This window comes from Ursus maritimus, unplaced genomic scaffold (genome assembly GCF_017311325.1).
Source record: "Ursus maritimus isolate PB19 unplaced genomic scaffold, ASM1731132v1 scaffold_21, whole genome shotgun sequence".
NCBI lineage: Eukaryota > Metazoa > Chordata > Mammalia > Carnivora > Ursidae > Ursus > Ursus maritimus.
The window spans coordinates 36,817,799-36,845,534 of NW_024424564.1; the positions used below are offsets into that span (position 1 = coordinate 36,817,799).

The 27,736-nt window shown below is 39.1% G+C and overlaps 1 protein-coding gene across 1 annotated transcript in view; it reads left to right on the top strand.

Annotated features, from left to right (window-relative positions):
- The window catches only part of ANO4 (anoctamin 4), a 310,379-nt gene that overhangs the window by 145,063 nt on the left and 137,580 nt on the right, over positions 1 to 27,736 (top strand). Inside the window, exons 6-7 of the mRNA XM_040637073.1 lie at positions 23,081 to 23,181; positions 26,630 to 26,674. Coding sequence (XP_040493007.1) covers positions 23,081 to 23,181; positions 26,630 to 26,674 — 146 coding nt within the window. The remainder of the gene's footprint in view (positions 1 to 23,080; positions 23,182 to 26,629; positions 26,675 to 27,736) is intronic.

Below are 27,736 nucleotides of genomic sequence, written 5' to 3' on the forward strand. Positions count from 1 at the left end.
GAGAGAGAGAGGAGAGAGAGCACGAGAAGGGGTGAGGGTCAGAGAGAGAAGGAGAAGCAGACTCTCCGCTGAGCAGGGAGCCCAATATGGGGCTTGATCCCAGGACCCTGAGATCATGACCTGAGCTGAAGCAGATGCTTAACCGACTGAGCCTCCCAGACACCCCTAGTTGTTTTTGTTTTTGTTTTTTAAAGTGGTCTAACCTAGTATCATTCAGCTTCTTTGCAACCAAATCCATCCCATTGTGCTTCTATAGAGTCCTCTCGTTGCTGGATTTCCTTCAGGCCAAGAGTTTTAGTAAACCAACGGTGCCAGCTATTACCTGCAAACTTAAGGAAGATTGTGATGGTCTTCCAAGAAAATGATGTTTTTTGCTCACGAGAGTTCTTTTTTTTTTTTTTCTACCTCTTTTCTCCATTCTGACTTTTTCTACATGTGTCGAAATTAAAAAGAGCTTTATGGAAGGCTGGGAGTAGAGCAGGCAGAAGAATGAAACTGTACTGCCCGCTGTTTCCCTTGACCTTAGCAGTCCAGCAGGCAGGAAAGAAAATTACACACGGTGAGACCTCATGTCCATTAGTGTTTCAGAAATGCATTATGTCTCCTCTTGGGACCTCTCCTCCTCCACAGTCTGTAGGTTCCTTGGTTTAGCCAGGATATGATTTTGGAGTGCACAGCAGTAAATCACTTTGGCATTCATTTGAGGCTGCCTTGATTCAGCTTTTCAGACTAACAAGTGCCTGTGGGTCTTCTGAAATCTAGTTCTTTACTCGGCAACTCATGGATGACACTGTATACGTTATGTTTGAGGCATCCACTGTTACTTCTTATGGCTGGAAGAGTTCTCCTGCCCTGCTATTCTCTGTACAAACTCTAGTAGAATGAAAAATAAACTAGTCTTGATTCATTATGTCATACAGCACTCTATTTGGTTGGCAAAACAAAGAAAAGCAATCAGCAAGTCAGTACTGAATTTTAGTTTGTGATTTTCCTTTTTTTTTTTTTTTCCTGTTTATACTTGGTGAAGTTGTACCTCTATCTCCCTTTAAAATGAAGTCTCTTGGGGTGCCTGGGTGGCTAAGTTGGTTGGAATGTCCAACTCTTGATTTTTGGCTCAGGTCATGATCTCAGGGTTGTGAGATCAAACCCACGTTGGGCTCCGTGCTCAGTGGGGAGTCTGCTTGAGATTCTCTTTCTTCCTCTCCCTCTGCCCCTCCCTCCATCTAAAATAAGTAAATAAATCTTAAAAAAAATAAAATGAAGTCTCTTTGGGAAAAGAGAGGTCTAAGTAAACCCTTAAATATTTGGAGCTGAAACTTGCTTTGAATGAATTTAAATGTTCTAAATGTCACTGGAAAGTACATCAAATATGGTAACAAGCCTGTTGATTAATTATCCCAACCATGTTTTAGCCATCATTTCATCACCATCATCATCACCATCAGTGAACAAAACAAGCCCTATCGTCATGGTGCTCACATTCTACTGGGGGAGGCAGTGAAAAATAAACATTATAAATACGAAAATAGCATAGAATATTAGAAGGTGGCAAATGATATGGCAAAGGCAAGAGTAGAACAGGATATGAGAGTACTGGGGGGGTGAAGGAATTCTGATTTTAAACAGGGTACTGAGTAGGGGCTCACTGAAGGTGACATCTGACCAGAGACTAATTAGGTGAGGGAGTTGGCCACCTTTATTCCACATTTTCTTCTCAGCCCTCGACCGTCTCACCTTTGTACCTTCCCCTACCACCACCACCACACACACTGCTGATAACCTTGCTTGTGCTCTGACAGAGAACAGAAGCAGCTGGGTGAGATCTTCTGCATCTGTCCCTATCCCTGCCTTCCCTCTGTTGCTATGCATGAAGTATCTGCCGCTATCTCAGGAGCCCTTCCATTATGTGCTATATCCCATCCCATTTCACCTTCTCAAGGACCTTGCTCCTGCAACCATCTCCTCTCTCTTTTGCATCATCAGATTTTGCTCTCTTCTCAATCATTACAAACATGTTCCTGTAACTCACATCTTAAAGAGAGAAATCCCTTGACCCCCCGTGTTCTCCAACAACTGCCCCATTTTTCTTCTCCACCTCACAGAAAATCTTCCTGAAAGATTTGTCTAGTATCGCCGTCTCCACTTTCTCACCTACCATTTTGCTTTCAAACTACTCAGGCTGAGCTTTCTCCTTCATTCAACAGAAACTGCTTTCATAAGGGTCAACCATGACCAAAATCTAGCAGTCATGCCATCTCTGTTATCGTATTGACATTGTCAGCAGCATTGCTGCTTGTAGTTTATTCTTTGTGCCTTGAAAAATGTTCTCTTGGCTCTGGAGCATGTCATACTGTCCTAGCTTTCTCCCTTCTTCATTGGCCCTTTCTCAATCTCCCTTGCTTGCCTACCTCTTCTCTTTGAACTCCAAATGGTAGAACATTTTCAGTCTTGCTCCTGCACTCCCTTTCCTTCTAGATCTCCTTGTGATCTTGTGAAGTTCCATGCAGATCTTTATATAACTTCCACATGTCACTGGAGGCTTTGTCATCTCAGAGGCTTAAGGTAACAGGGTTTAGTTCTTGATCTTAGGATAATAGGGGAGGGTGAAGGAGACTACTCTTATAGTTAGCAGGGAAGCTTCACCCAGACACCTACCTCTGTAGCAGGGAAAGGTGAATCACACAGCAGTCTTCAAGGTTCTGCTCACAGCTCAATGGCCAGAGCTTAAGATATGGTTCCAGCCTACCACAGTGGGTTGGTCAGAAGACCATTTTCCCTGAAGGAGAAGAGAACCCAACGTCAGGGACACATTAATGAACCCACACAACATGGTTTCAAATGATTATCTAATATATATTAACATTTATAATATCCAATATTTAATCTATATAATACTTATATAATACCTAATAACATATATATCTATGTATCTATATGTCGATAGATAGATAGTTATCTTAGTGCTATAAAGTAGGCAAAGGAGAGGAGTTACATCAGTCCCTCATTGGCATAATGCTGATATGAGTTAGGTATAATCTATCAGGTACATTTCTTTGTTATCAAAACTCATATGAACCTCATTCTTGACAACTTTTTCATAACCTTTAGGTAAAAAGCACTTTGTAAGCTGTACAGCTATGTGCCCTATTATTGCATCCTCCAATTTTGATCAGCATTTCCACCAAAAGATAAATAGAACAGGCCTAGGAAGGATGTCATAACCTCTCCAAGCTCATTAGAAGGTATTTCCAAAGTTAAATCACTTCTTCACTGGCAGCAGCCACCCTGTGCATCTGTCCTTTCTAGGTCGTGCTTATTTTATGGCTGTTAATCACTGTAATTTAGTAAGGGCATAATGACACATGGGTTATTGGCTGGGTCATAACTGTAAATAATTATCAGTGGCTTGATCATTTATGATAATATAAAGCATAACAGTGATGATATAGATGTCTCCATGTTCAACTTCCTAATATGCTACCTTGAAGAAATAGGGAGATGTTATGATGATCTGTAACAAGTGAAAGGACTTTTCAGGTTATGTAGATCAGAAATGACATTGCTTACTTCCGAGGAGAGATTTAGTGCTACACAGAGGGAGCATCCACAAAGGGAGCATTTTCACTCCTGTCCTCCCATAGGACATTAAACCAACTTCTGTTCATATCCATCACATTATTTATAGTTAGTGTAATAATGGCTTTGCTAAAATGTGAGTTCCCTGAGATGCAGGACCATGTTTTAGCTTTCTCTATATGCCTAGGGGCCAATATAGTGCTTGGGATGTAGTTAAAATTAATAATGTTGTTTGTTTGAATGACTTTATGATTCATTATGTTGAGAGGAAGAAAAGACATTTGCTTTACATACTAGGTTTACTGTGATCCTAAGTAGTGATAGAGGAAGGCTCTTCTATACCAGTGTGTATTAATTATCACTACTCATCAGATATAATCCATCTTCCTGATGGTCTTATAGACAAATGGATCCATATGACTATTTCTGTCCAATGGGATGGGCCCAGAAGTAGCATGTGTCCTTATGAGACCCTTTGAGATCTTCTTTCCCTCTGGCATAGTGACCCATCATCATGAATCACTGAATTATTAAAGTGAGTTGACCTGCAATGGACAGGTAGCAAAACCAAGAAATAAACCTTTATCATTGTACCAGCCAATAAAAATTATGTAACTTTAAATTTTCTAATAGTCACATGTGAGAAGTAAAAAAAAAAAAAAAAAAAAAAATCAAATTAATTATAATAGGTTTTTTTTGTCAAATCTTTTTTTTAATATTTTTTATTATATTTTGTTAGTCACCATACAGTACATCCCTGGTCTTTGATGTAAAGTTCGATGATTCGTTAGTTGCGTATAACACCCAGTGCACCATGCAATACATGCCCTCCCCTCACCCATCCCTCACCTATCCCTTTCCCCCACCCCCCTCCCCTCTGAAGCCCTCAGTTTGTTTCTCAGAGTCCATAGTCTCTCATGCTTCATTCCCCCTTCTGATTACCCCTCTTTCTTTATCCCTTTCTTCTCCTGCCAAACTTCCTAGTTCTTATGTTCCGTAGATGAGAGAAACGATATGATAATTGTCTTTCTCTACTTGACTTATTTCACTTAGCATTATCTCCTCCAGTGCCGTCCATGTTGAAGCAAATGTTTAGAAATCGTTCTTTTTGATGGCTGAGTAATATTCCATTGTATATGTGGACCACATCTTCTTAATCCAGTCCTCTGTTGAAGGGCATCTCAGCTTCTTCCACGATTTAGCTATTGTGGACAATGCTGCTATGAACATTGGGGTGCATATGGCCCTTCTCGTCACTACATCTGTATCTTTGGAGTAAATACCCAGTAGTGCAATGGCTGGATCATAGGGTAGCTCAATTTTTAACTTTTTAAGGGACCGCCACACTGTTTTCTAGAGTGGCCGTACCAACTTGCATTCCCACCAACAATGTAGGAGGGATCCCCTTTCTCCACATCCTCTCCAGCAATTGTTGTTTCTTGCCTTGTCAATTTTCTCCATTCTAACTGGTGTAAGGTGGTATCTTAGTGTGGTTTTGATTTGAATTTCTCTGATGGCTAATGATTTTGAACATTTTTTCATGTGTCTGTTAGCCATTTGTATGTCTTCATTGGAAAAGTGTTTGTTCATATCTTCTGCCCATTTTATAATTTATTTGTTTCTCATGTATTGAGTTTGAGAAGTTCTTTGTAGATCTTGGATACCAGTCTTTTATCTGTAGTGTCATTTGCAAATATATTCTCCCATTCCGTGGGCTGCCTTTCAGTTTTTTTGACTGTTTCCTTGGCTGTGCAGAAGCTTTTTATCTTGATCAAGTCCCACGAGTTCATTTTATCTTTTGTTTCTCTTGCCTTTGGAGATGTGTCATGAAAAAGGTTGCTGTGGCCGATGTCGTAGAGGTTGCTGCCTATGCTTTCCTCTAGGATTTTGATGGATTCCTGTCTCACATCAAGGTCTTTCATCCATTTAGAGTTTATCTTTGTGTATGGCGTGAGAGAGTGGTCAAGTTTCATTCTTTTGCATGTAGCTGTCCAATTTTCCCAGCACCATTTATTGAAGCAACTGTCTTTTTTCCACTGGATGTTTTTTCCTGCTTTGTCAAAGATTAGTTGCCCAAAGAGCCGAGGGTCCATTTCTGGGTTCTCTATTCTATTCCATTGGTCTATGTGTCTGTTTTTGTGCCAGTACCATGCTGTCTTTGTGATCACAGCTTTGTAGTACAGCTTGAAATCCGGCATTGTGATGCCCCCAGCTTTGTTTTTCCTTTTCAACAATTCCTTGGCGATTCGGGGACTTATCTGGTTCCATACAAATTTAAGGACTATTTGTTCCAGTTCTTTGAAAAATGTCATTGGTATTTTGATTGGGATAGCATTGAAAATGTAGATTGCTCTGGGTAGCATGGACATTTTAACTATGTTAATTCCTCCGATCCATGAGCATGGAATGTTCTTCCATCTTTTTGTGTCTTCTTCAATGTCTTTCAAGAATGATTTGTAGTTTCTAGAGTATAGATCCTTTATGTCTCTGGTTAAGTTAATTCCAAGGTAACGTATGGTTTTTGGTGCTATTGTAAATGGGATGGACCTCAATTTCTTCAGTCTCATTATTCGTGTATAGAAATGCAACTGATTTCTGAGCACTGATTTTGTATCCCGTCACATTACTGAATTGCTCTATAACTTCTAATAGTTTGGGAGTGGATTCTTTTGGGTTTTCCATATAGAGTACCATGTCATCTGCAAAGAGAGACATTTTGACTTCTTCTTTGCTGATTTGGATACCTTTTATCCTTTTTTGTCATCTGATTGCTGTTGCAAGGACTTCTAGTACTATGTTGAATAATAGTGGCGAGAGTGGGCATCCTTGTCGTGTTCCTGATCTTAAGGGAAAGGCTTCCAGCTTTTCCCCATTGAGAATGATATTTGCTGTTTCCTGGAAACCTATACACTACCTAGACTGAAACAGGAAGAAATTGATTTTTTAAATAGATCAGTTAATTATGAAGTGATTGAAGGAGTGATGAAAAACCTTCCAAAAAACAAAACGCCAGGGCCTGATGGATTTCCTAGGGAATTCTACCAAACATTCAAAGAAGAAATAATACCTATTCTCCTAAAGCTGTTTCAAAAAATAGAAACAGAAGGAAAGCTACCAAACTCATTCTATGAGGCCAATATTACCTTGATCCCCAAACCAGGCAAAGACCCCATCAAAAAGGAGAATTACAGACCGATTTCCCTAATGAATATGGATGCCAAAATCCTCAACAAGATCCTGGCTAATAGAATCCAACAGTACATTAAAAGGATTATCCATCATGACCAAGTGGGATTCATCCCTGGGATGCAAGGGTGGTTCAACATTCACAAATCTATCAGTGTGATAGATTTTATCAACAAGAAAAAAGCCAAAAATCATATGAATCTCTCAATAGATGCCGAAAAAGCATTTGACAAAATACAGCATCCTTTCCTGAATTATAATAGTTTTATTTAATCCAATAGATCTAAATTATTTAAACACATAATCAATATAGAAATTAGGTATTTTACATTCTTTATTTCAGATATTCTAAGTCTTCAAAATTTAGCGTATATTTTCTACAGACAGCACATCTCAAATTGGACTAGCTATATATATATTTTTAGTAACATTTTTTATTATATTATGTTAGTCACCATACACTACGTCCCTAGTTTTTGATGTAAAGTTCCATGATTCATTACTTGCGTATAACACCCAGTGCACCATGCAATACGTGTCCTCCTTAATACCTATCACCAGCCTACCAGCCTATCCCATCCCCCCCCCCGAAGCCCTCAGTTTGTTTCCCAGAGTCCATAGTCTTTCATGGTTCATTACGCCTTCTGTTTACCCCCCCCTTTCTTCTTCCCTTTCTTCTCCTACCGATCTTCCTACTTCTTATGTTCCATAAATTTGACATCGGCCATAAATTTGACATCTTTGACATCGGCCACAGCAACTTTTTTTCATGACACATCTCCAAAGGCAAGAGAAACAGAAGAAAAAATGAACTTGTGGGACTTCATCAAGATAAAAAGCTTCTGCACAGCCAAGGAAAAAGTCAGAAAAACTGAAAGGCAGCCCACGGAATGGGAGAATATATTTGCAAATGACACAACAGATAAAAGACTGGTATCCAAGATCTACAAAGAACTTCTCAAACTCAATACCCAAGAAACAAATCAAAAAATGGGCAGAAGATACAACAGACACTTTTCCAATGAAGACATACAAATGGCTAACAGACACATGAAAAAATGTTCAAAATGATTAGCCATCAGGGAAATTCAAATCAAAACCACACTAAGATACCACCTTACACCAGTTAGAATGGCAAAAATTGACAAGACAGTAAACAACAAATGTTGGAGAGGATGTGGAGAAAGGGGATCCCTCCTACATTGTTGGTGGGAATGCAAGTTGGTACAGCCACTTTGGAAAACAGTATGGAGGTCCCTTAAAAAGTTAAAAATTGAGCTACCCTATGATCCAGCCATTGCACTACTGGGTGTTTACCCCAAAGATACAGACGTAGTGAAGAGAAAGGCCATATGCACCCCAATGTTCATAGCAGCATTGTCCACAATAGCTAAATCGTGGAAGAAGCTGAGATGCCCTTCAATAGATGACTGGATTAAGAAGATGTGGTCCATATATACAATGGAATATTACTCAGCTATCAAAAAAAAAAAAAACGATTTCTCAACATTTGCTGCAACATGGATGGGACTGGAGGAGATTGTGCTAAGTGAAATAAGTCAAGCAGAGAAAGACAATTATATGGTTTCACTCATTTATGGCCTAGCTATATTTTAAGTGCTCAGTAGCCACACATGGCCAGTAGCTACCATATTGACAATATAGCTCTACCATTTTAAGTCACTGATATTTGGGGTTATTTATTGTTGCAACATAACTTAGCCCATCTTGACTGTTAGACCAATCATTGATTTTCTTCAGATATCCTGATGAAATAAGTTTCCTAAGCTTGGTGTGGGGATCACCAGGGTTGATGCAGAGTAACCAAGACTAGATTGCATTGGTGTTCACTTAATGGCAACAGAGGGAACCTTTGATGAACTGTGTGAAGATTTGTGTTTAGCTCCTTAGCCCTGGATCTCTCCTGATTGTGACCTAAAGGAGTGTTTGCTTGAGCTCCTCATAAATTTAAGCCATTTTGAAACCTTTGTTTTGGAAAGAAGAGGAATTTTTTTGTAATAGGGTTTTAACAAGGTAACAACACGAAAAAGCTACTCATAGTCTAGATCCAAGACTAGTTCATAAATTAATTTAGGGAACATTCATTCTCAATGACTATGTGCTTAGTAACATACTGGGTATTGGGAATACAGCTGTGGAGAAGCTGAACAGTCTCCTAGAGACAACAGAGTAATACATAATTACAGAATTAACTCATTGAAATGTGACCTCAAACTTAAAAGGCTTAAAATAACCTATGTTTATGATTTCATCGTTTCTGTAGGTGTCAAGAGTTCAGGTCTAGTTGAACAGGATCTTTGATCAGGATCCCACAAGTCTGCCATCAGATGTCAGCCAGGCTGCATTCCTTTCTGGAGCTTAAGCCTCTCTTACATGGTTTTTAGCAGAATTTAGTTTCTAGAGGTTGTAGGACCAACACCCCCATTTTGTTGCTGGCTGCCAGCCAGGGATTGCTCTCAGCTCCTAGAACCACTCATGATTCCTCGCCATTATAGACCCCCTTACAACACATAGCTCACTTCTTCAAAACCAACAGCAGAACCTCTCTGATCTTGAGAGTCTCTTTTAAGGACTCACCTAATTAGTTCAGACCAATCCAGGGTAATCTGTGCTTGTGATTAACTCAAAGTCAGCAGATCCGTATCTCCATCCCAGAAGTGATAGGCCCCCATATTCACAGGTTCCACACACACTCAAGGAGAGGAGGTTATACAGGGCGAGTACACAAGGAGAGTGGGAATCTTGGGATAATATTAAAATTCTGCCTACCAAGTAACTTGAGACCCGAAAGAGCCTGGAATCTATCAGGCAGAGAAAATAGCATATGAGAAAACCCTGAGACTATCAGGAGCTTGGTGATTTAGAAAAAAGAAGAAAGGCCCATGTGACTGGAACATAGAGAAAGAAAGAGAGGCATGAAATAACCACGTTAGTGATTTTCCAGAGAGCCACAGGAAACCATGGATCACAATGCATTTTTAAAGATGTTTCTGATGCCAGTGAAAATACACAAGGCAAGAATGGGATTTGGCGGGGGGGGGGGGGGGGGGGGGGGGGGGATTGGAATGAGCCCGGCTAAGAGGCTGCTGCAGTCTTTGAGGAGATAGATGATCGTGGCTCAAAGGAGGATGGTGGCAGTGGAGATGGAGAGAAGTGGGCAGATTCAAAGGCATTTTAAGAGGGAGAATCAATAAGACATGGTGAGTAATCGTATGTGGGGTAAGGAAGAAGAAGTCAAAGACAACTCCTGGACTTGAGCAACTTGGTGGGTGGTTTTGCCATTTCCTGAATCTGGGGATACTCAGGAGAAGAGCAGTTTTGCCAGAGAAGTGGATCCATTTTAGACACATTGAGTCTGATGTGCCAATGAGACAGCCAAGGGCAAGTATCATCATGGTGGTCATTGGCTATGCTGATCTGGAACTCTGAAGAGAGGTCTGGGCTAGAGATGAGATTCTGGGAGACTTTGGACAATAGGTGACACTGAAAGCCATTGGGAAGGGATGAGATCATCCAGGGAAAACAAGTAGATGAGACTAGAGCATGAATGGGCAACCCCATTTAAAGGTCTGCTGAGGAGGAGTGAGCGGTCATTTCACATACATATTTCCTGTTGCTGACACTAGCATCCTTCTCAGGGAATGAACATTGAGGCCATTTAGGAATATATGCAGTACCTCAGAGGTTTCTCTCCACCAGGGCATAGTGACTATGTGTATGTGCATGAGCGCATGAGTTGTAGAGAATTACATCAGAATCAGCTGAAGAGCCTTTTTGAACTACACTCACAAATTCTCATGTGTCCCTAAAGGAATCAAGTATAAAAATGCAAAAAAGGAAAAAAAGTCTCCTTAGAGACGTATGCCCTCATTTTTCAGAGAAAATGGCAGCTCAGAAAAGTGCAAGTGGCTAGATGGCAGCCCTGCTGAGAGGAGCAGAAATTGCTTAGTGATTACCTCGAGCCCTTTACCCCTCCAGAAATGTACAGTTCTCCATCAGTTTTAGAGAGTAGATTCCTGATCCACCAAGAAATTGCAGCATCAGCTAGGGGTCAACAGAATATCCACCAAGCATTCAGTAACTCTGGGAGGAGGATGAAATCCTCTTTCAGCCATTTACAGCACAACCATGTCAGTTTCAGAACAACCCTGCAAGGTGTGTGCTGTTGCCCCTGTTTTACAAATGAGGAAATGGAGGCTCATGAACTAAGAAACGTGCCCAGAAATACACGTCATGAGTGGAAGAACCGGGTTTCAAATTTATTTTTACTACTGGCCTTACATTCATTTTAGGATGTGTAGAGGGAACCGTATGCACTAGTCCCTGGATTCCAATGTGTAACTAAGCATTTTTCCAAAAGATAAAATGACAGTGGAATTGAATCCATGAGAAAATACATTCACATTAGCCCCAGCGAATGTGGAGCAACTGTTCTGAAGTCCAAATGCCTTGATGAGAACCTAGGTTCTACTCCTTAGTTACTGTGTGGTCTTAGCAAAGGTCGTCTACCTCTTTGTGCTTTGGTTTCTTGTCTGCAATAAATTAGGATAATACTAGTGCTTGCCTCATAGGGTTTGGTAAGATTATATTATTTAATGTATGTAAAACCCCTAAAATACTTCCTAGCATGTGGTAGCACTGTGTAACTGCTCCCACCTCTACCGCTGGTTGTTTTTTTTTTTTTTTAATTGAACTATAGTTGACATACAATGTTATTAGTTTCAGGTGTGCAGCATAGTGATTTGACAACACTATACATTATTCTATGCTCACCATAAATGTAGTTACCATCTGTCACCATATAACATTATTACATTATTGACTGCATTCCCTATGCTGTATTTTTCATCTCCGTGACTTACTTATTTTATAACTGAAAGTTTGTACTTCGTTATCCACTTCACCCTCCTCCCAGCAACCACCAATTTGATCATTGTATTTGTGATTCTGTTTCTGTTTTGTTTTTTAGATTCCATATATAAGTGAAATCATATGGTATTTGTCTTTCTGTGTTGGACTTATTTCACCTAGCATAATATCCTCTAGGGTATAATATAGGGTCACCCACACACAGCCCACATCTTCTTTATCCATTCTTCTGTCATTGGACACTTAGGTTGCTTCCATAACTTAAATATTGTAAATAATGCTGCAGTAAACATAGGGCTGCATATATCTTTTTGAATTAGTGTTTTCATTTTCTCTGGGTAAATACCCAGTAGTGGAAGTATTGGATTGTATGGTAGTTCTATTTTTAATTGTTTGAGGAACCACCATACTGTTTTCCACAGTGGTTGCACAAATTTATATACTTGAGTCCACTCTTTTTGCCTTGATGAATCTGGCTGAAGGTTAATCAGTTTTGTTTATCTTTACAAAGAACTAGTTATCGGTTTCATTGAACATTTCTATTTTTTTTCTCCATTTCTACTCTGATCTTTAAAAGATTTTCTTTATTATTTGAAAGAGAGAAAGTACAAGCAGGGGGAGGGGCAGTGGAAGAGGGAAAGAATCTCTGGCCGACTCCTTGCTGAGTGCAGACCCCAGCGCGGGCTCGATCCCATCCTGAGATCATGACCTGAGCCAGAACCAAGAGCCAGATGCTGAACCGACCCAGCCACCCAGGCTCCCCTCTACTCTGATCTTTATTATTACTTTCCTTCTACCAAATTTGGGCTTTATTCTTCTTTTTCTAGTTTCTTTATGTGTAAGGTTAGATTGAGATTTTTCTTGTTTCTTGAGGTAAGCCTGTATCACTATAAATTCCCTTTCAGAACTGCTTTTGCTGATCCAAAGATTTGGAACAGTTATGTTTCCATTTTCTTTTGTCTGCATGTATTTTTTTTTCCTCTTTGATTTCTTCCTTTACCCATTGGTTGTTTAGTAGTATTTTGTTTAGCCTTCATGTGTTTGTATTTTTTCCACTTATTTTTCTTGTACTTGATTTCTAGTCATCGCATTTTGCTCAGAAAAGATCCTTGATGTGATTTCAATCTTCTTAATTTATTGAGACTTGTTTTGTGGTCTAACATGATTTATCCTGGAGAATATTCAATGTGCACTTGAAAAAAATATGTATCCTGCTGTTTTGGGACAGAATGTTCTGTATATATCTCTTAAGTCCATCTGTTCTAATGTCATTCAAAGCTACTGTTTTCTTATTGATTTTTCTGTCTGGATGATCTACTCACTGATGTAAGTGGGGTGTTAAAGTCTCCTACTATTGTACTACTGTCAATTTTTACTTTTATGTCTGTTAATATTTGCTTTATATATTTAGGTGCTCCTATGTTGGGTGCATAGAGGTTAACAGTTATTTTATCCTCTTGTTGGACTGATCCCTTTGTCCTTATGTAATGCCCTTCTTTGTGTCTTGTTAAAGTCTTTTTTTTAAAGTCTACTTTTTTATGTAAGTATTGCTACCCTGCCTTTTTTTTTTTTTCATTTCTATTTGCATGGATATCTTTTTTCATCCCTTCACTTTCAGTCCGAATGTGTCTTTAGGTCTGAACCACTGCAGTCTTTTTCTCCGAGAAGCTTATCTGAGTTCCTAGCTGAAATTAATATTTTTTTGACCCAGCATTTTAAGGGTTTGCTTTGTTTTCCTACCAGTATAGTTATGAGAAAGCGACATCCAGCTATTTGCCTAAGGGGATACAGAACAGGTGCAAGTGACTACCCTGATTTGACCCTTTGTGCTCAATAAAATGAAACGTGAGGCATATTTATGCCTCAGGCCCTTTGCCTTTGACTCTTCTTGCTGCCTGGAATGTTCTCTCCCTGGATAATGAAACTGCATTCTTATGCACTTTCTTCAGGTTTCTGCTCAAATGTCACCTTATCAAAAAGCCTATTCACACGACTCTATCTAAAATAACCTCTTCTTCCCACCATTACTTTCTATTTCCTTACCATTCTGTATTCTTCTTCAAAGCATACCATCAGAAATTTTATATATCTGTTTATTGAGAGTCTCTCTCCCCAGTAGAATTCACAGAAGCAGTGATTCAGTCTGATTCATAGCTGTCCTCCTGACGCCTTGTAGGCTCTCAGTAAAGGTTTGTGGAATACATGAATGGGTAAGTGAGTGAGTGTTAAATTATAGTTCACAAGATGAGATTCATGGCCATCTGCAAAGAGCACCAGGATTTCCCCGTGCACTTCCACTGAACCCATTTGGAACAAACTGAATGATTCCAGACCTTCCTTCTGCAGGTGAGGAAACTGAGGGCAGAGAGGAAGAGGCCAGTTTCCAAATCTAAGGTCCAGTCAGAGACAGGGCCAGGACTGGGTAGTTTTCAACGTGCTTTCACAGCTTATGCCAATCTGTGCCTCAAAAAAGCCCTGGAAGTTTGGCATTCAGGGGTCATGTTACCTCCGTGTGGTCAGAGGGGAACTGAGAGAAGAGTGAAGTGACTTACCCAGGTGTGCAATGGAGAGTGGTGGCCGGACCTGCCCAGGTGTTCTTTCCACTGCACAGCAGCACCCAGTTGGTTGTTGGCCAATGGTTACCTTTCAAGGCAAGCCAAGGATACTTCTAGATACTTTTGGAAAGTATCTATGCCTAGGTCTTCTTTAGTCTTCTGTGTCCTAAGTTCCAGCTCTTTTAAGCCCATCTCCTTCAAGTTTAAAAAAAGGATTTGGCATCATCTTTTGAGTTCAGTAGACCTAAGATGATAAAGGGGCCTTTTTAACTTTGGCAGCCTCTTGTAGGGCCCCTGGACTTCTCGGGGTGCTGTGGACAAACACACCTATGGAGACTATTTCCAAACAGACCTCCATTTCATTCTCCCATTACATCTGTTCTCTCTTCCTTTTAGGTACAGACATAACCCCAACCTTTTTACTTGAGATGAAACCAGAATCTAATGAGCTTGCAAGTGAGAGAGGCAGGCTCCCTTGAGCCAGACATTCACTCTGTGATATCCGTGGAGAGGAACAATCTTCAGTTCTCACATGCAACTGCATTTCCTAGTCCCTCCAAGCAAATACCTCCTTTTTCCTAATGTTCCTTCACTATATTTTCATGGCCAAAATTTGCAAACCAGGTTGGAAGAAAGTGATCTTTTTTGTCCCTCAATCAAAGCTTTAACTTTTGAAAATATTTTTAAATGCCTTTGATGATGAATCACATACATACCTTCCTCACCATTTAAAGAGCATGTTTAGTGCACAAGGAACTAACAAAATACTTTGCATGCATTAAACCTTGTAGTCCTAAGAAGAAATCTGAAGTGAATGCTGTTATTCACATTTCGCAGATGAGAGAATGGAGGCTTATAAAGATGAAATATTTTGCTCAGGGTAATCAGCTGCTAAGGTAGCATATCTGGCCCTTGAACCTTGAATTCCAAAGTTTAGGAATTCCAAAGCTAGGACTTTTAACCATTACACCGTGTGGTTTCTCTACTCTATTTTTCTCAATATATAAAGAAAGGTTGCATATTGTGCATTGTTTATTTCTTATTTTATAATTTTTCTCAAATTATATATGCGGTTATTATGTATCCATGGCTGGGGTATTAGCTTCTCACGGACAGGAACTGTCTCCTTTTTTTGTATAGGCCAAGGCACATCAGAGTTAGTTGCCTCATTCTAACACAAATGACCCTTTCTCAGCACAAAGCTAGTGATTAATACCCCTGCAATGAATGTTAAATAAATGATTAACCAAATCCTTTTAAATTGCTTTTCTTTCTCCTACTTTTTAAGAATTGCCACCATGTTTTAATATAAACCAACCAGTGAAAATGGACCTGAAATGAAAATAAATTGATAAAAGTTTCCCAGCATAAGATTTCTGTGGCAAATGTGATTTCTGGTGTATTTCCTTTATGTACACATACATACACACACACTGTCCAGGTGTGACTGTGTACGAGATCATGATCTCATTCAGACCTGTATCATAGATGTAAAATGAAACTCAAATTACAATGAGCTTTTTCTTTGAAATCAGCATATGTGTGTGTGATGAGGGCATGGAGGTGGGGTGGGAGGGTCGATCTGCATGACCGTCTCAGAAATTCTGGGAGGTTGCCAGGAGTTTTTGCCTGAGAATTCCTGGGAGGAGTGTGGAGAGCGTACAGCCAGAGACAGGGAACTCCAGGTGCAGAGCAGAGACTCAACGCACTTCTGACCCCTTGACAGAGTGCTCTGAGAGGGCTGACAGCTCTCTCCAGCGTGGGCTTAGGGAGCCATGCCTGGGCTTCATTCTTTGCTGCTGGTTTGCGTGTGGCAGGGAGAGCACTTGGGAGAGACATGGCTTGGTACTTGTGTGCCCTCCTTGAAATTAGTTCTGACTCCTCGTGGAAGTTCCTGGCTTTCTTTCAGAGAACAAGCTGAACATTGTTGGAAACAGTTCCACCTCAGCTCTGCATCCTCTTTAGAGCCAGGGCCAACGGCAGTGTCAGCAAGCACAAAGAGGCAGCTGTAGCAGCAGAGATGAGACATGGCACTACTGAATAAGGCCACCTTCAGGCAGCAGCCTGGGGGAGCTGTGGGAAGGGTTCCCTGAGCTGTCATCCTTCTAGAAACCCCCATTCCTCCCAGCTTCTATTTTGTCCCTCTTCTTGTTTCCCACCTCCCTCTCTGGTGGCTCCTTCTTAGTCTCCTCTGATGGTTGCTTTCTCCTCTTCCAGACCTTCTAAATGTCGATGTACCCTAACGCCTGGTCTTTGCTTCTTCCTTAGGTAACCTCATCAAGTTCTGTGCTTTTAAATATCAGTGGATTGTCTGTAATTCTCAGATTAGTAAGTCCCATCTCCCCAACCCCTGCCCTGAGCCAGATTCACCTACCCATTTGCGTACTTCACACTTGTATGTAAATATCTCCCAGGGATCTCAAACATAGCATATCCCGGAGTAAACAAACATCTTTTCCCTGATTCTTCTCTAATTCATTGTGCGGTACTACGATCCATCCACTTTTCCAGGTGAAACAACATGCCCACTCATCTGGACACTGGATTTTTTTTCTCTCTCTCCTCATTTGACCAATCCCAAATCCTTTCAAATCTACCTCCAAATTAATCTCTAGTCTGTTCCTTTTTTTCCTTACTACATCTGCCTTCTGGTTTCAGCCATTATCTTGTCTCACCTGACCTCCTGGAATAACTTTCCTATTGACCTTCCAAGCCTTGTGTTCCCTCTGGGACGTTTTCCACAGAGCATTTAGAGTACACTCTATAAAACAAGGAATTCTGTTACCTTCCTGCAATTTAACCCATTGGTGACTTCTAAATGACCTTACAGAATAAAATCTGAACTCCTTACCACATTGAACTTGGCCTCGCATGATCTGCCTACAGCCATTTTCTCCAACTCCATCTCTGGTAACTCTCCCTACCTCACACTTTATAATGTCCAGTCACCTGAGTCTTTGAATTTATGGTACAATCTCCAGGTCTTTGTACTTGCTGTTCCCTCTGTCTGGAATGCTCTTCACTTGGTTTCTCCATGGCTAGCACTTTCTCATCTTTTGGATCTCGGGTTAGATGCCATACCTTCAGAGATCAGCCAGGCAATCTAAAGCCAGGTGCCTCCAGTTCTTCTCTCCCACAGCATTCTATTTTTTCCTTTTTGTCACTTCTCATAATTTTAAATCATGTTTATTTGTTTAATGTTTGTCTACTACTAGAAACTAAATTCTGTCTACCTCGTATATTCAGCCGAGTATCTGATATGTAGTAGTCAGTGGATATCTGTTGAATCTTAATGAGTGAATGTCCCTAGAGGAACATATAAAAGACCCTGGGGACCATGGAGGGACCCTGAGACAGAAATTGGGGGCTTGACTCTCAGGGTTTCTTCAGACTTAGACTTGTAGTCAAAGAATGGAAAATTCTTCTCAGATCCTGGTTCCTTATTTGCCACATTTACAGGTTGTAACTTGGATGAGTAGGAGTGCTGTGTTCTTCCCAACACCACCAATATGGCATGGCCCTTCTTGGAGATCATGATAACTAACGTGTTTCTACCTGTGCATCTTATCCATATTATGCCATTTAATATGATTCCATAATTAGATATTGCTGTCATTTCCCATATTACAGTTGAACAAACTGAGATTAGATAGCTTGCCCAAGATCACAAAGCTATTAAGAGAGACACATATGAATATGAATATGTGGAGTCTGACCTCAGAGTCTACATTCTTTTTGTTGTTGTTTTTCCTCTTTTAATTTATTCAAACTCAATATAGTTAACATATAGTGTATTATTAGTTTCAGAGGTAGAATTAATGATTTATCAGTTACGTATAACACCTAGTACTCATTCCATCCCGTGCTTTCCTCAATACCCATCACCCAGTTACCCTATCCCCTCCAGCAACCCTCAGTTTATTTCATAGAGTTAAGAGTTTTTACGGTTTATATCCCTCTCTGATTTTGTCTTATTTTATTTTTCCCTATATTGATCTGTTTTGTTTCATAAATTCCACATATGAATAAAATCATATGATAATTGTCTTTCTCTAAATGACTTATTTCACTTAGGATAATACCGTATAGTTCCATCCACGTTGTTGCAAATGGCAAGATTTCATTCTTTTTGGTGGCTGAGTGATATTCCGTTGTATATAAATACCTCATCTTCTTTATCCATTCATCTGTCAATGGACATCTGGGCTCTTTCCATAGTTTGGCTATTGTGGACATTGCTGCTATAAACATTGGGGTGCAGGTGCCCTCTTACACCCCTGGTAGGAATTCAAACTAGTGCAGCTACTCTGGAAAACAGTATGGAAGTCCCTCAAAAAGTTAAAAATAGACCTACCCTATGACCCAGAAGTTGCACTACTAGGTATTTATTCCAAAGATACAAATCCAGAGTCTGCATTCTTAAACTAACCTCTGAAGTTCAGCTACCCATGTGGCTCTGCAGCTATACTTTCTCTCAGAGTGACCTCTTCCAGTGCCATGGTTTAAATACCATCTATGTCCTGGCCATGCTTACTCTGTATCTCTGGCCCAGACTGCTCCCCCCTGAGTTCCAGACTAATTTATCTACCTACAAGGCATCTTCTCATAGGTAACTGAAACTTAACATTTCCAAAACTGAGTTTGTGCTGTATCTCCATCAGCATCTCCTTCTCAGCAATGGTATCAGGGTCATGAGATGTAAACATGCGTACATCCATACGTGTGTCTTAGAGAGATGGCTTGAATTAGATAATGGCATGGTATTTCTTCTTTTCCTTACTGTTGCTTGATTTAACCTTCCCTTACTAGATCATGACATGCCTAGGTGAGGCCCCAGACTTATATATACCCTTGTACTCCTAGCATCGAGTGCATAGAAGGTGTTGAATGGGATCTTGCTGAATGAAGGAAAGAAGGAAGGAATGTTTTCTGTGAATATTATCTATTTCTACTGCAGGTAGTTTCCATGCTACTTCTTAATTTCTCAGGATGTTTTCCAAACTCCTCTAACTGGCCATTTTTTCTTCTCCCCATGGTTCTAACCTAAGGGGTGAGATATTAATGAAATGACTCTGTTTCAAAAAATCATTTTCATTTCTCTTTGCTTTGTCACTTGCACACTTCGGATTTATGTGGAAAGGAATACTTAATAATGAGGAAAAACCTATTTAGAAACAGTAGCATAATCATTCAGTGGTAGAGAAAAAAGTGATATATGAGCCATATAATTAGCAGTAATCTGTCTCATATTTATTTTTCTGGGCTGAAGTTCAGTTCCTCCTTGAAAAACTGAATGTAAGTAATAAGTTACACACACACACACACACACACACACACACACACACACACGACCTGTGAATAAATATCCATCATCATCCAAGGGAATTCAGCTAACATTTTTCTCAAGATTATGAAAATAACTTTAAATTGTCTCAAATCAAATCTAAGTTCATTAACTGCTTAATTTTGCTTCATTTTTGCTGCTTTGTTTTCTAAGATATAGAATTCTTTTCAATTTAGTTGGTGTAAACTGATAAAAGAACAATTCAGAAATTATGTATCTTCAATGCATGTACAAAGCCATGGATTTATTTAAACCTCAGAATTTATTAGGTAGAATTGGCAAGGGAGTCAAGGGATGTGAGTGCTAACTGTATCTGGGATAGATGTTCAGTTTGGCTATGAGTGAATTACTTGACCAGTCTCTCTCTCCCCTTTAAGAAATTGAAGGAAAGCCTCCCTTGCAAGGTTTGTGTAGGAATAAAATGAGGTAACAACGTGAAAGCGCTTCCAAAATTACAAAGCTCTACGAAATAATAATAAAATGATGGCTTTATAATTATTATTATAATTGAAATAAGGAAACTGAAGTTATTTTTATCATAATGAATGAATCAAAACAGCTATACTTTTATGCAGAAAATGGAAGAGATCCCACACTAGAATTTTAGTTGATTTCGTGTGTGTTCAGGTAATGAACTTGGCTTTTCCACACACAGAAATGTGGCATTTAAAATGTGCCCTAAGTAGAAATATTTTAATGTATTCTCTTTAATGTTTTCATATATTCATGGAGATCTACAAAATGATTTTTCTTCCACTGTATTTACTTTCCGTAAACCTAGCGATTACAATAAGAGAGTGAAGAGAGTATATCCTAAAATGATATTCTGCTATAAATCATAGTTTGGTTGAGTCTGTGAATCATTCACATTCCCACATTCCTTGTTGTACAGTTTCCCTCTTTGTATCATAGGAAGATGAGAGAAGAAAGAACCAGTGAATGTAGAATCTGTAGGAAAGCTAAGTGAGCTTAAAGAATTCCCATTATCACAATGAACATTTTCAAGTGGGAAAGCCACAAAACCTTCTCAGACTCTGAAGTATATCTTTAAAATAAACAATAAGATCCATTTGAGTATATGATATACTGCTATTGTTTATCTATGATAAACAATAAGATCCATTTTTTTTTTTTTTTTAGAAAATAGAGCCTTTCTTTTGTTTTATAACTTGGAAAACTGTTCTATATATTAGAAAACAAATGGCAGTCTTTTCCAATATACAAAAACGCTCAACTGATAAGCTGAGACCATCTCAGATCTGCATCTGCAGACATGTATGGGACGGGATGGAGATTTCTGTGGGTGTGTGCAATTTCTCCATGCTCTGTATGGACACTGCCACCTGTGAGCTCGTTCACACTCACCCTGGCTACATAGCTCTAAGCACCCAGTATAGAAAGGATTGGATATAATGGGTTACTAAATAGAAAACCAGTTTGTGCAAAGAGATCTAGCCCTGGTCCATCACATCTTCAATGTGTACTGGCTTGTCTGTTCCCTGGCTGGGCGCCTCATTTATTGTTACCAGCTATGTTGGCTCCAAGAGTCACTTCATCCACGGTTACTTCTTGCTTCACAAGACAAGCAGCTTTCATCTGACCAGGACTAACTGTTCACACTTCACTAACCATATTGTCAATTAGATGAGTATTGGCTATGTGCTCCCTCTGGACCAGACATTGTGCTAGGTCCAGAGGATTTACCTGTGAATAACAGAAACTTTCCTTGTTTTGGGGGGGCTTACAGATGTCAGAGATCTGCTTGTCCCAAGCTAAAATATAAAACCTCATTTCAGCTGGAATTACCAGAATGTTTGGTTTTTCAGGCCAATATCAAAGGGTGCCCTCCACCCTTGTGGATTTGGGTCCAGGCCCTCCTCCTTTTGGGAAATTCAGCACTGTCAGAGCCCCTGCGAATTAGTAGTTGATACTAATTTGATGTTCGTAATATCTTGAAGAATTATTATAAATTAAGTACAATATTTATAAGCCCAGCAAGAAGACTCTGAATGAAAATATGAGCAATGAATTGCAAGTGCACATCATCTGCAATTTAAAAACAGTTCCCTGTAGTGCAAATTTACCCCCTAAATTTGGGCTTCTATTTTTGCCAGCTGTGTAGAAGTATTGGAGTGTTTATAAATACTGTTACAAGGAGAGGTAAGCCACAAAAGCCTAACACATCTGTTGACATTCTTATGCTATAAAAATTTAAATGGCATGCAGTCCAGAATGAGCCTGTGTGAAAAAGATACGGATAAATAATAGACCACTTTGCTGGTTTAAGCTGGTTTGGCTCACTATTTTCTCATTTTTCTTCTACGTCCTTCAACAACCCACCCCTACCCCTGGGAAATGACTTCCAAAGAAAATCTAATTGGGGAGACGCCGGGGTGGCTCAGTCGGTTAAGCATCTGCCTTCAGCTCAGGTCATGATCCTGGGGTCATGGGATTGAGTCCTGCATCAGGATCCCTGCTCAGTGGGGAGTCTGCTTCTCCCTCTCCCTCTGCCCCTCCCCTGACTTGTGCTGTCTCTCACTCACTCTCTCTCAAATAAACAAATAAAATCTCTTAAAAAAATAAAATGTGAAGTCCTAGTTGACTTCCGTATGTGCTGTATTGATAAAAAGCCCAAGAGGAGGCAAAAGTTTTGGGCCAAAGAACACAGTCCTTTGAAAAAGCTTTCCCTGACACCCACCCAGATTCAAGACTCACATCACCAAGTCCCCCCATCTCCACCACCATCAATTTTTGCTTTTGTCTCGAAGGTTGAGAGATCTCCTCTTCTCTCTGCTTTTGCTGCAGCTCTCCCTTATAATGTTTTCTCCATGCAGTAGCCACAGTGATCTTTGAAAACCTAAATCAAAATGACTTCCCAGTGTTCCTAAAATAAAGTCCAGTTGTCCTGTTGGGGCTGATAAAGCACTGCACATGCTGGCTTCTCTCACCTTTTCAGCCTTTTCTTACGCTAATCTTCATGATGAATACACTCCAGCCACTCTGCTCTCCTTACTGCCCCTGAGCATCAGACATGCCAAGCGATTTCCCAGCTTAGGGCCTTTGTACCTAGAACACTCATCCCATGCTCTTACCCAGCTCTGGCTCCTTTGTGTCTCAAATTTGTAGGTCCTCTCTGCAGAGGGGCCTTTTCTGCACCCCTGCCCAAGGTAGTGTGTGCTCACCTCCCTATAACTTCTCCCATTAACTGCGTTATCTTCAGAACGTTCATCACTATCTGAATTTATCCCTTTCTTTTAAACTCGTTTTTGCCTGTTTTTTTTTTTTTTGTATATTTGTAGAATATAAATGCCATTCATATCTCTTTTGTTCACAGCTGGGTCTCCAGAGCCTGACACACAGTGGTATATTTTTTAAATGAATAGAGGCACACATAAGGACCCAGTTTTTTGCTGAAGAATGCCCCAAATCTTAAACTCCATATAGATTCATGTGTTCTAAGTTCCAATTCAATTTAAACCATAGGAGACTTGGGTATACTTTTCAATTTAGTTTCTTTTTTCTGTTTCAGTCCTCTCTAATAAATAGTGACATTATCTTTGTGAAGTTGCATGCCCCATGGGAAGTGCTTGGAAGATATGCAGAGCAAATGAATGTAAGAATGCCTTTCAGGTAGGTGTAAATATATTTTTCCTAGTCTCTGCTGTTCCCCTGTAAAACTAATGTGCTCCTCTCTTGAAACAAATAAAACTGAAATGCAGACTGGAACACTCTTAGAGAAGATCCTTTAAATGTTTAGGAAATGCATAAGTCTTCATGACTTTTAGTGACTTCATGGTTTTAGGTGAAAATTCTTGGCTAATTCAGTCCTTAGCAGGTAGATATGTCAAATGCCTACGAGAAAGAAGCATTTTCCAAGTGGCATTTTCATTTCTAAAATGCCATTTTCAGAAGTCCTGTGTGTTGCTGCTTTGAATGGCCAGACCCCAGGCATCAGTGGTGGAGGTCCTCCCTGACATTCAAATCTGCTTCCAGTAAAGCAAGTTCAAGAAATTTCATAAAAACGAGGTCTATTTTTTAAATAAACTATTTTTAAATTTTAAAAAAGTCAGGTCATAAATACTGTGCAAGCACAAGCATTGATATTTTTTCCAAGGGTAATTAGAAAATACTTTGTGTGGATTGCTTAGTTATTTAAAGGATTAATTTACCTTCATCTCATAGCCAGTATTCATATTTTCAGATTAAGGAAGAAAAGTGATCTCTATTTGCTAGATGGAAAAGTGATCTCTATTTGCTAGATGGAAATAAAGTATTAGATGGAAATAAAATAAAGTATTAAACTTGAAATTATAAATGCCAAGATATATGGGAAGTAAATAATGGAATCTTCTAAAGGAGATGGAAGGATTTAGTACAAAGGACAATTCTAATTCTTTAATAAAGAATTAAATACTTTTGCTTCACAATTTGACAATAAGACCAAGTCAGACGACAAACCAGGCAAACTGGTGCCAATTCTGAAATATACCTCTTAATGAGCTGTGGAAAATTATAGAGACAGGGAGGCACTAGGGACACATTTAGAGAAGGACAATTTCCATTCACAGGTCTGTAATGTATCTCCCTGGTGCATCTTATTTTCTTTGTTTATTGGCCTTTATATTCTAATACCAAGTCAAAATAGAGGCTGTTTACCTCAAGGCAGAATTCGCAAAGGAATTGAGATAAGCATCGTTCTAAACTTTTTATTTTTGTATTTAAAATGTAACAAAGGAAATCTGAGAACCCAAGGATTAAAAAATATTATATAAAATCACTGAGTCATTTATCAATTTAGTTTCCATTGAAACTTGTTACACTATAATTACAATTAAAGCCAGTTATTTATCAATGCTATAACTGTCCAGTATGGATTAATACTGTATCACACATAAAGACCAAAAGGGAAAGAAATCTGTGCTTAGATACAGTCGTATATCAGATCAGCATCTTATAGCCAACAATCCAAAGTCTATGTTCAGATATAAGTGAGATAGTAAAACTTAGTGAAATTGATACGTTATCCCTCCCCAGCAATCTCACAAAACCTTCCACCAGAATGTATTTCTCAAGCAAAGAACCCAAGCAGATTGCACAAACTTGAGCAGTGTTAATGCACAGCAAGTTCCTAGTCCCTGGAGGCACTTCATATATGAAGGGCCTGACTGTACCATAGCTAACACTTCTTACATGGTCATTACGTAGCAGGAAAGTGCTGCCTGCCAGCAGCATTAATACTTTCCTTATACCACGTTAAGAGAATGTGATCCAGGGAATAAATGAAAACAATGATAACTATGATTAATAGTCTTCTTTTTAAATGTAGGTGTTCCTGCAGGACAGTTTTAGGAGAAAATACAATTAATGTGTGGACACATTGGCCTCGTTAATATTGACGCGATTTTACCTAAACATAGCTTCACTTGCTACAACCTGATGCATTTAAAATGTGTGCTATTGTTTTATCCAGTGTTTCAGATAAATAACTGTAGCCTAAGAAGATCTATGTATTTCCAAAGGAGGAATTTTCCTGCCATATCACTTCAACAAAATGTACAAACATCAGTTTGGCTACATGTAAATGCCTCAAAGAATGTTATGTGTATTTATTTTTTTCTGTAGCTTACACTTTTGAATCCCAGGTTTAGTCTCCTTGGATTTGTATTCCTACAATGTGTGAAACAAAGTTAAAGAATAATTTTCTTATGGGAAGTTGTGAATAAAATTTCCTTCTTAAGTACCTATATGTCCATGGATATGGACTCTTTTTAATTAATAGACTGATTTTAGGGCATTTTTAGGTTTATAAAAATTTGAGTTGATAGTACAGTGTTCCCATATATCCACTCTCATGCCACTTACAGTTTCCTTATTGTTAATATGTTGCATTAATGTGGTATATTTATTATAATTAATGGATCAATATTGATATATTATTATTATCCAAAGTCCGTAGTTTACTTTAGGGTTCACTGTTTGGGTTGTATAGTTCTATGGGTCTTGAAAAATCCATAATGTCATGTATCCACCATTATGGTATCACACAGAATATTTTCACTGCCCTAAAAATCCTCTTTACTCCATCTGTCCATCCCTTTTGCTGCCCACCCCAGCACAAACTCCTAGCAACCACTGATCTTCTTATTGTCTCTATAGTTTTACCTATTAAAAATATGAATATATTTTTAAGTTTTCACAGATGTGCAAAGCTAGTTGTATATAGACTTCCCATTTTCCTTAAATGAGAGAGCTCAGTAACAGTTCAGAATACATATAAACCACATTAATTTCCTTACTACTCCATTGGTGGAAGCCCAAACTATGGAAAGGCTGATTGCATTTTTATAAAGCATCGAATCCATATGCTCTCCATTCAGATTACACCCTAAATTTTAATCTGTAATGCTTTAAAAAATGCAGATATACAGAAGTACAACACATCCTTAACAAATCTCACTTTTAAAAGATTTTTTCCAAGATTCCTTGTTTTACCTCTTTAATTCACCTATAATCAGGGCCAGTGGTTAGGCAGTATTCCCCAGTGTGGTGATTTGCAGCAGGATGTTGATGCCGATTAGTGTTCTTCCCATACTGGTAGTAAAATATATATTTTTATATTACCCTGCCTGTATCAAATGAGACAAGTGTTCTGTAAACTGAAGTGCTGTATAAATATTAGTTAATATAATAGTATGCCCGTTAAATTGTGCATGTTGCCGGCAGGCTGGCAATCCATTTCTTCATTCCTTGAAAAAAAGCTGACCTCAGCTAAATTCACATGAATACCAGTTGCTTCAAATCATTGCTCTGCACAGGCTGTGTAGGCGAGGAGCAACCATAAAAAATTATGATAATGAGAGGGAGAAATATCAATGGAAAGTATTTCGTAAGATTTCATGACTCAAAAATGCATGCCCTATGTTCCAACTACATTTCTCACTGTTAATCTCTTTTTAGTTTTTTCTTCTTCACCTCTTACAGGCTTCTATCTTCAATCTCCTTTCCTTCCTTGCTAGTTCAAACTGTAACTGACGATGGGTTTTCTTCTCGACTGGCTTCATTTTTGCTGTTCTTCCAGGAGAAAAATCTATTACCTGCCCCGCCGGTACAAGTTCATGAGCAGGTTAGTAGCATGCTCTGTCATGATGTGTTTGATATGTTGGCCTGGTTTTTTTCCAACAATGACAAGGAATACAAGCTGGGGAGGATGGGCCTTTGTCCCATGGCAAAATTGGCTGCCATGCACAGTCCAAAAATAGCTATTTCAGGTTAGCCTGAAAAGAAAAAAGCAAAGATGGAAATGTTTCTTTCAGAATCTTCCCTGTGATTTCTCCATACTTGGAAGGACAGAATTTATCTGCAGGTGTGTTGGGGCTGGTTTTTTGTTTTTTGTTTTTTTTAGCCCATTCTATTAGATAAATTACCAGAAAACCCAGCTGTTCAGCACATCTTTGGTCTGAATGTTATTTTTTTCCACGCAAATCCCATCCTCCGCCATAAGTAACTTGAAATTTGAAGTGCAGACAATGAACAACTCAAAAAGCTGATAGCTGTTTAGCCCCCCATGGGTGGGGCCCTCCTATATTAGTAATATTTTGTTAATAAAATATGCAGATGTATTAACTTACCAGAAGCCCTTCCTACTTTTTTTTTTTTTTAACCTCCCCACCCACCCAAAATTCTACTGGCTAAAGATTGCCTTTAATGTACTATGTATTCTTCTAAAGTTTGTTTCTCATTTTTTGAGAAGCCAGGGAGAAAGGAGGAAGCATCAGTGATGTCCTTTAACTCAATTCTGTTGTGATCACTGGAAATCTAATTTCAAAATTTTAATTGGTCTTATGTATCATTCACCCTGAGCTGAGCTGATAGTTAAATTTGGAGACCATAGCATTTCTCTGAAAATCCTATTGTTCAGTTCTGTGAGAATTAAGATTCATGTTTACTCTGTTTGTGTGCTATGCAGAATGATAAGTATAAGAGTAATTGACATATTCTAGTGGATTTACTCAAATGCATGTATACTCAATAAAGTATGATACAAGAATTGACATCCAACGAAACAAAGATGTGTTTTCCAAAATTTCCCTGCACAATATCCTTACTAGCAGTTCTTCTTTGCTTAGACAGTAGCCATGGCATTTGGATTCACCATTATTTAGATTGGTCCCTTGTCATATAGTGA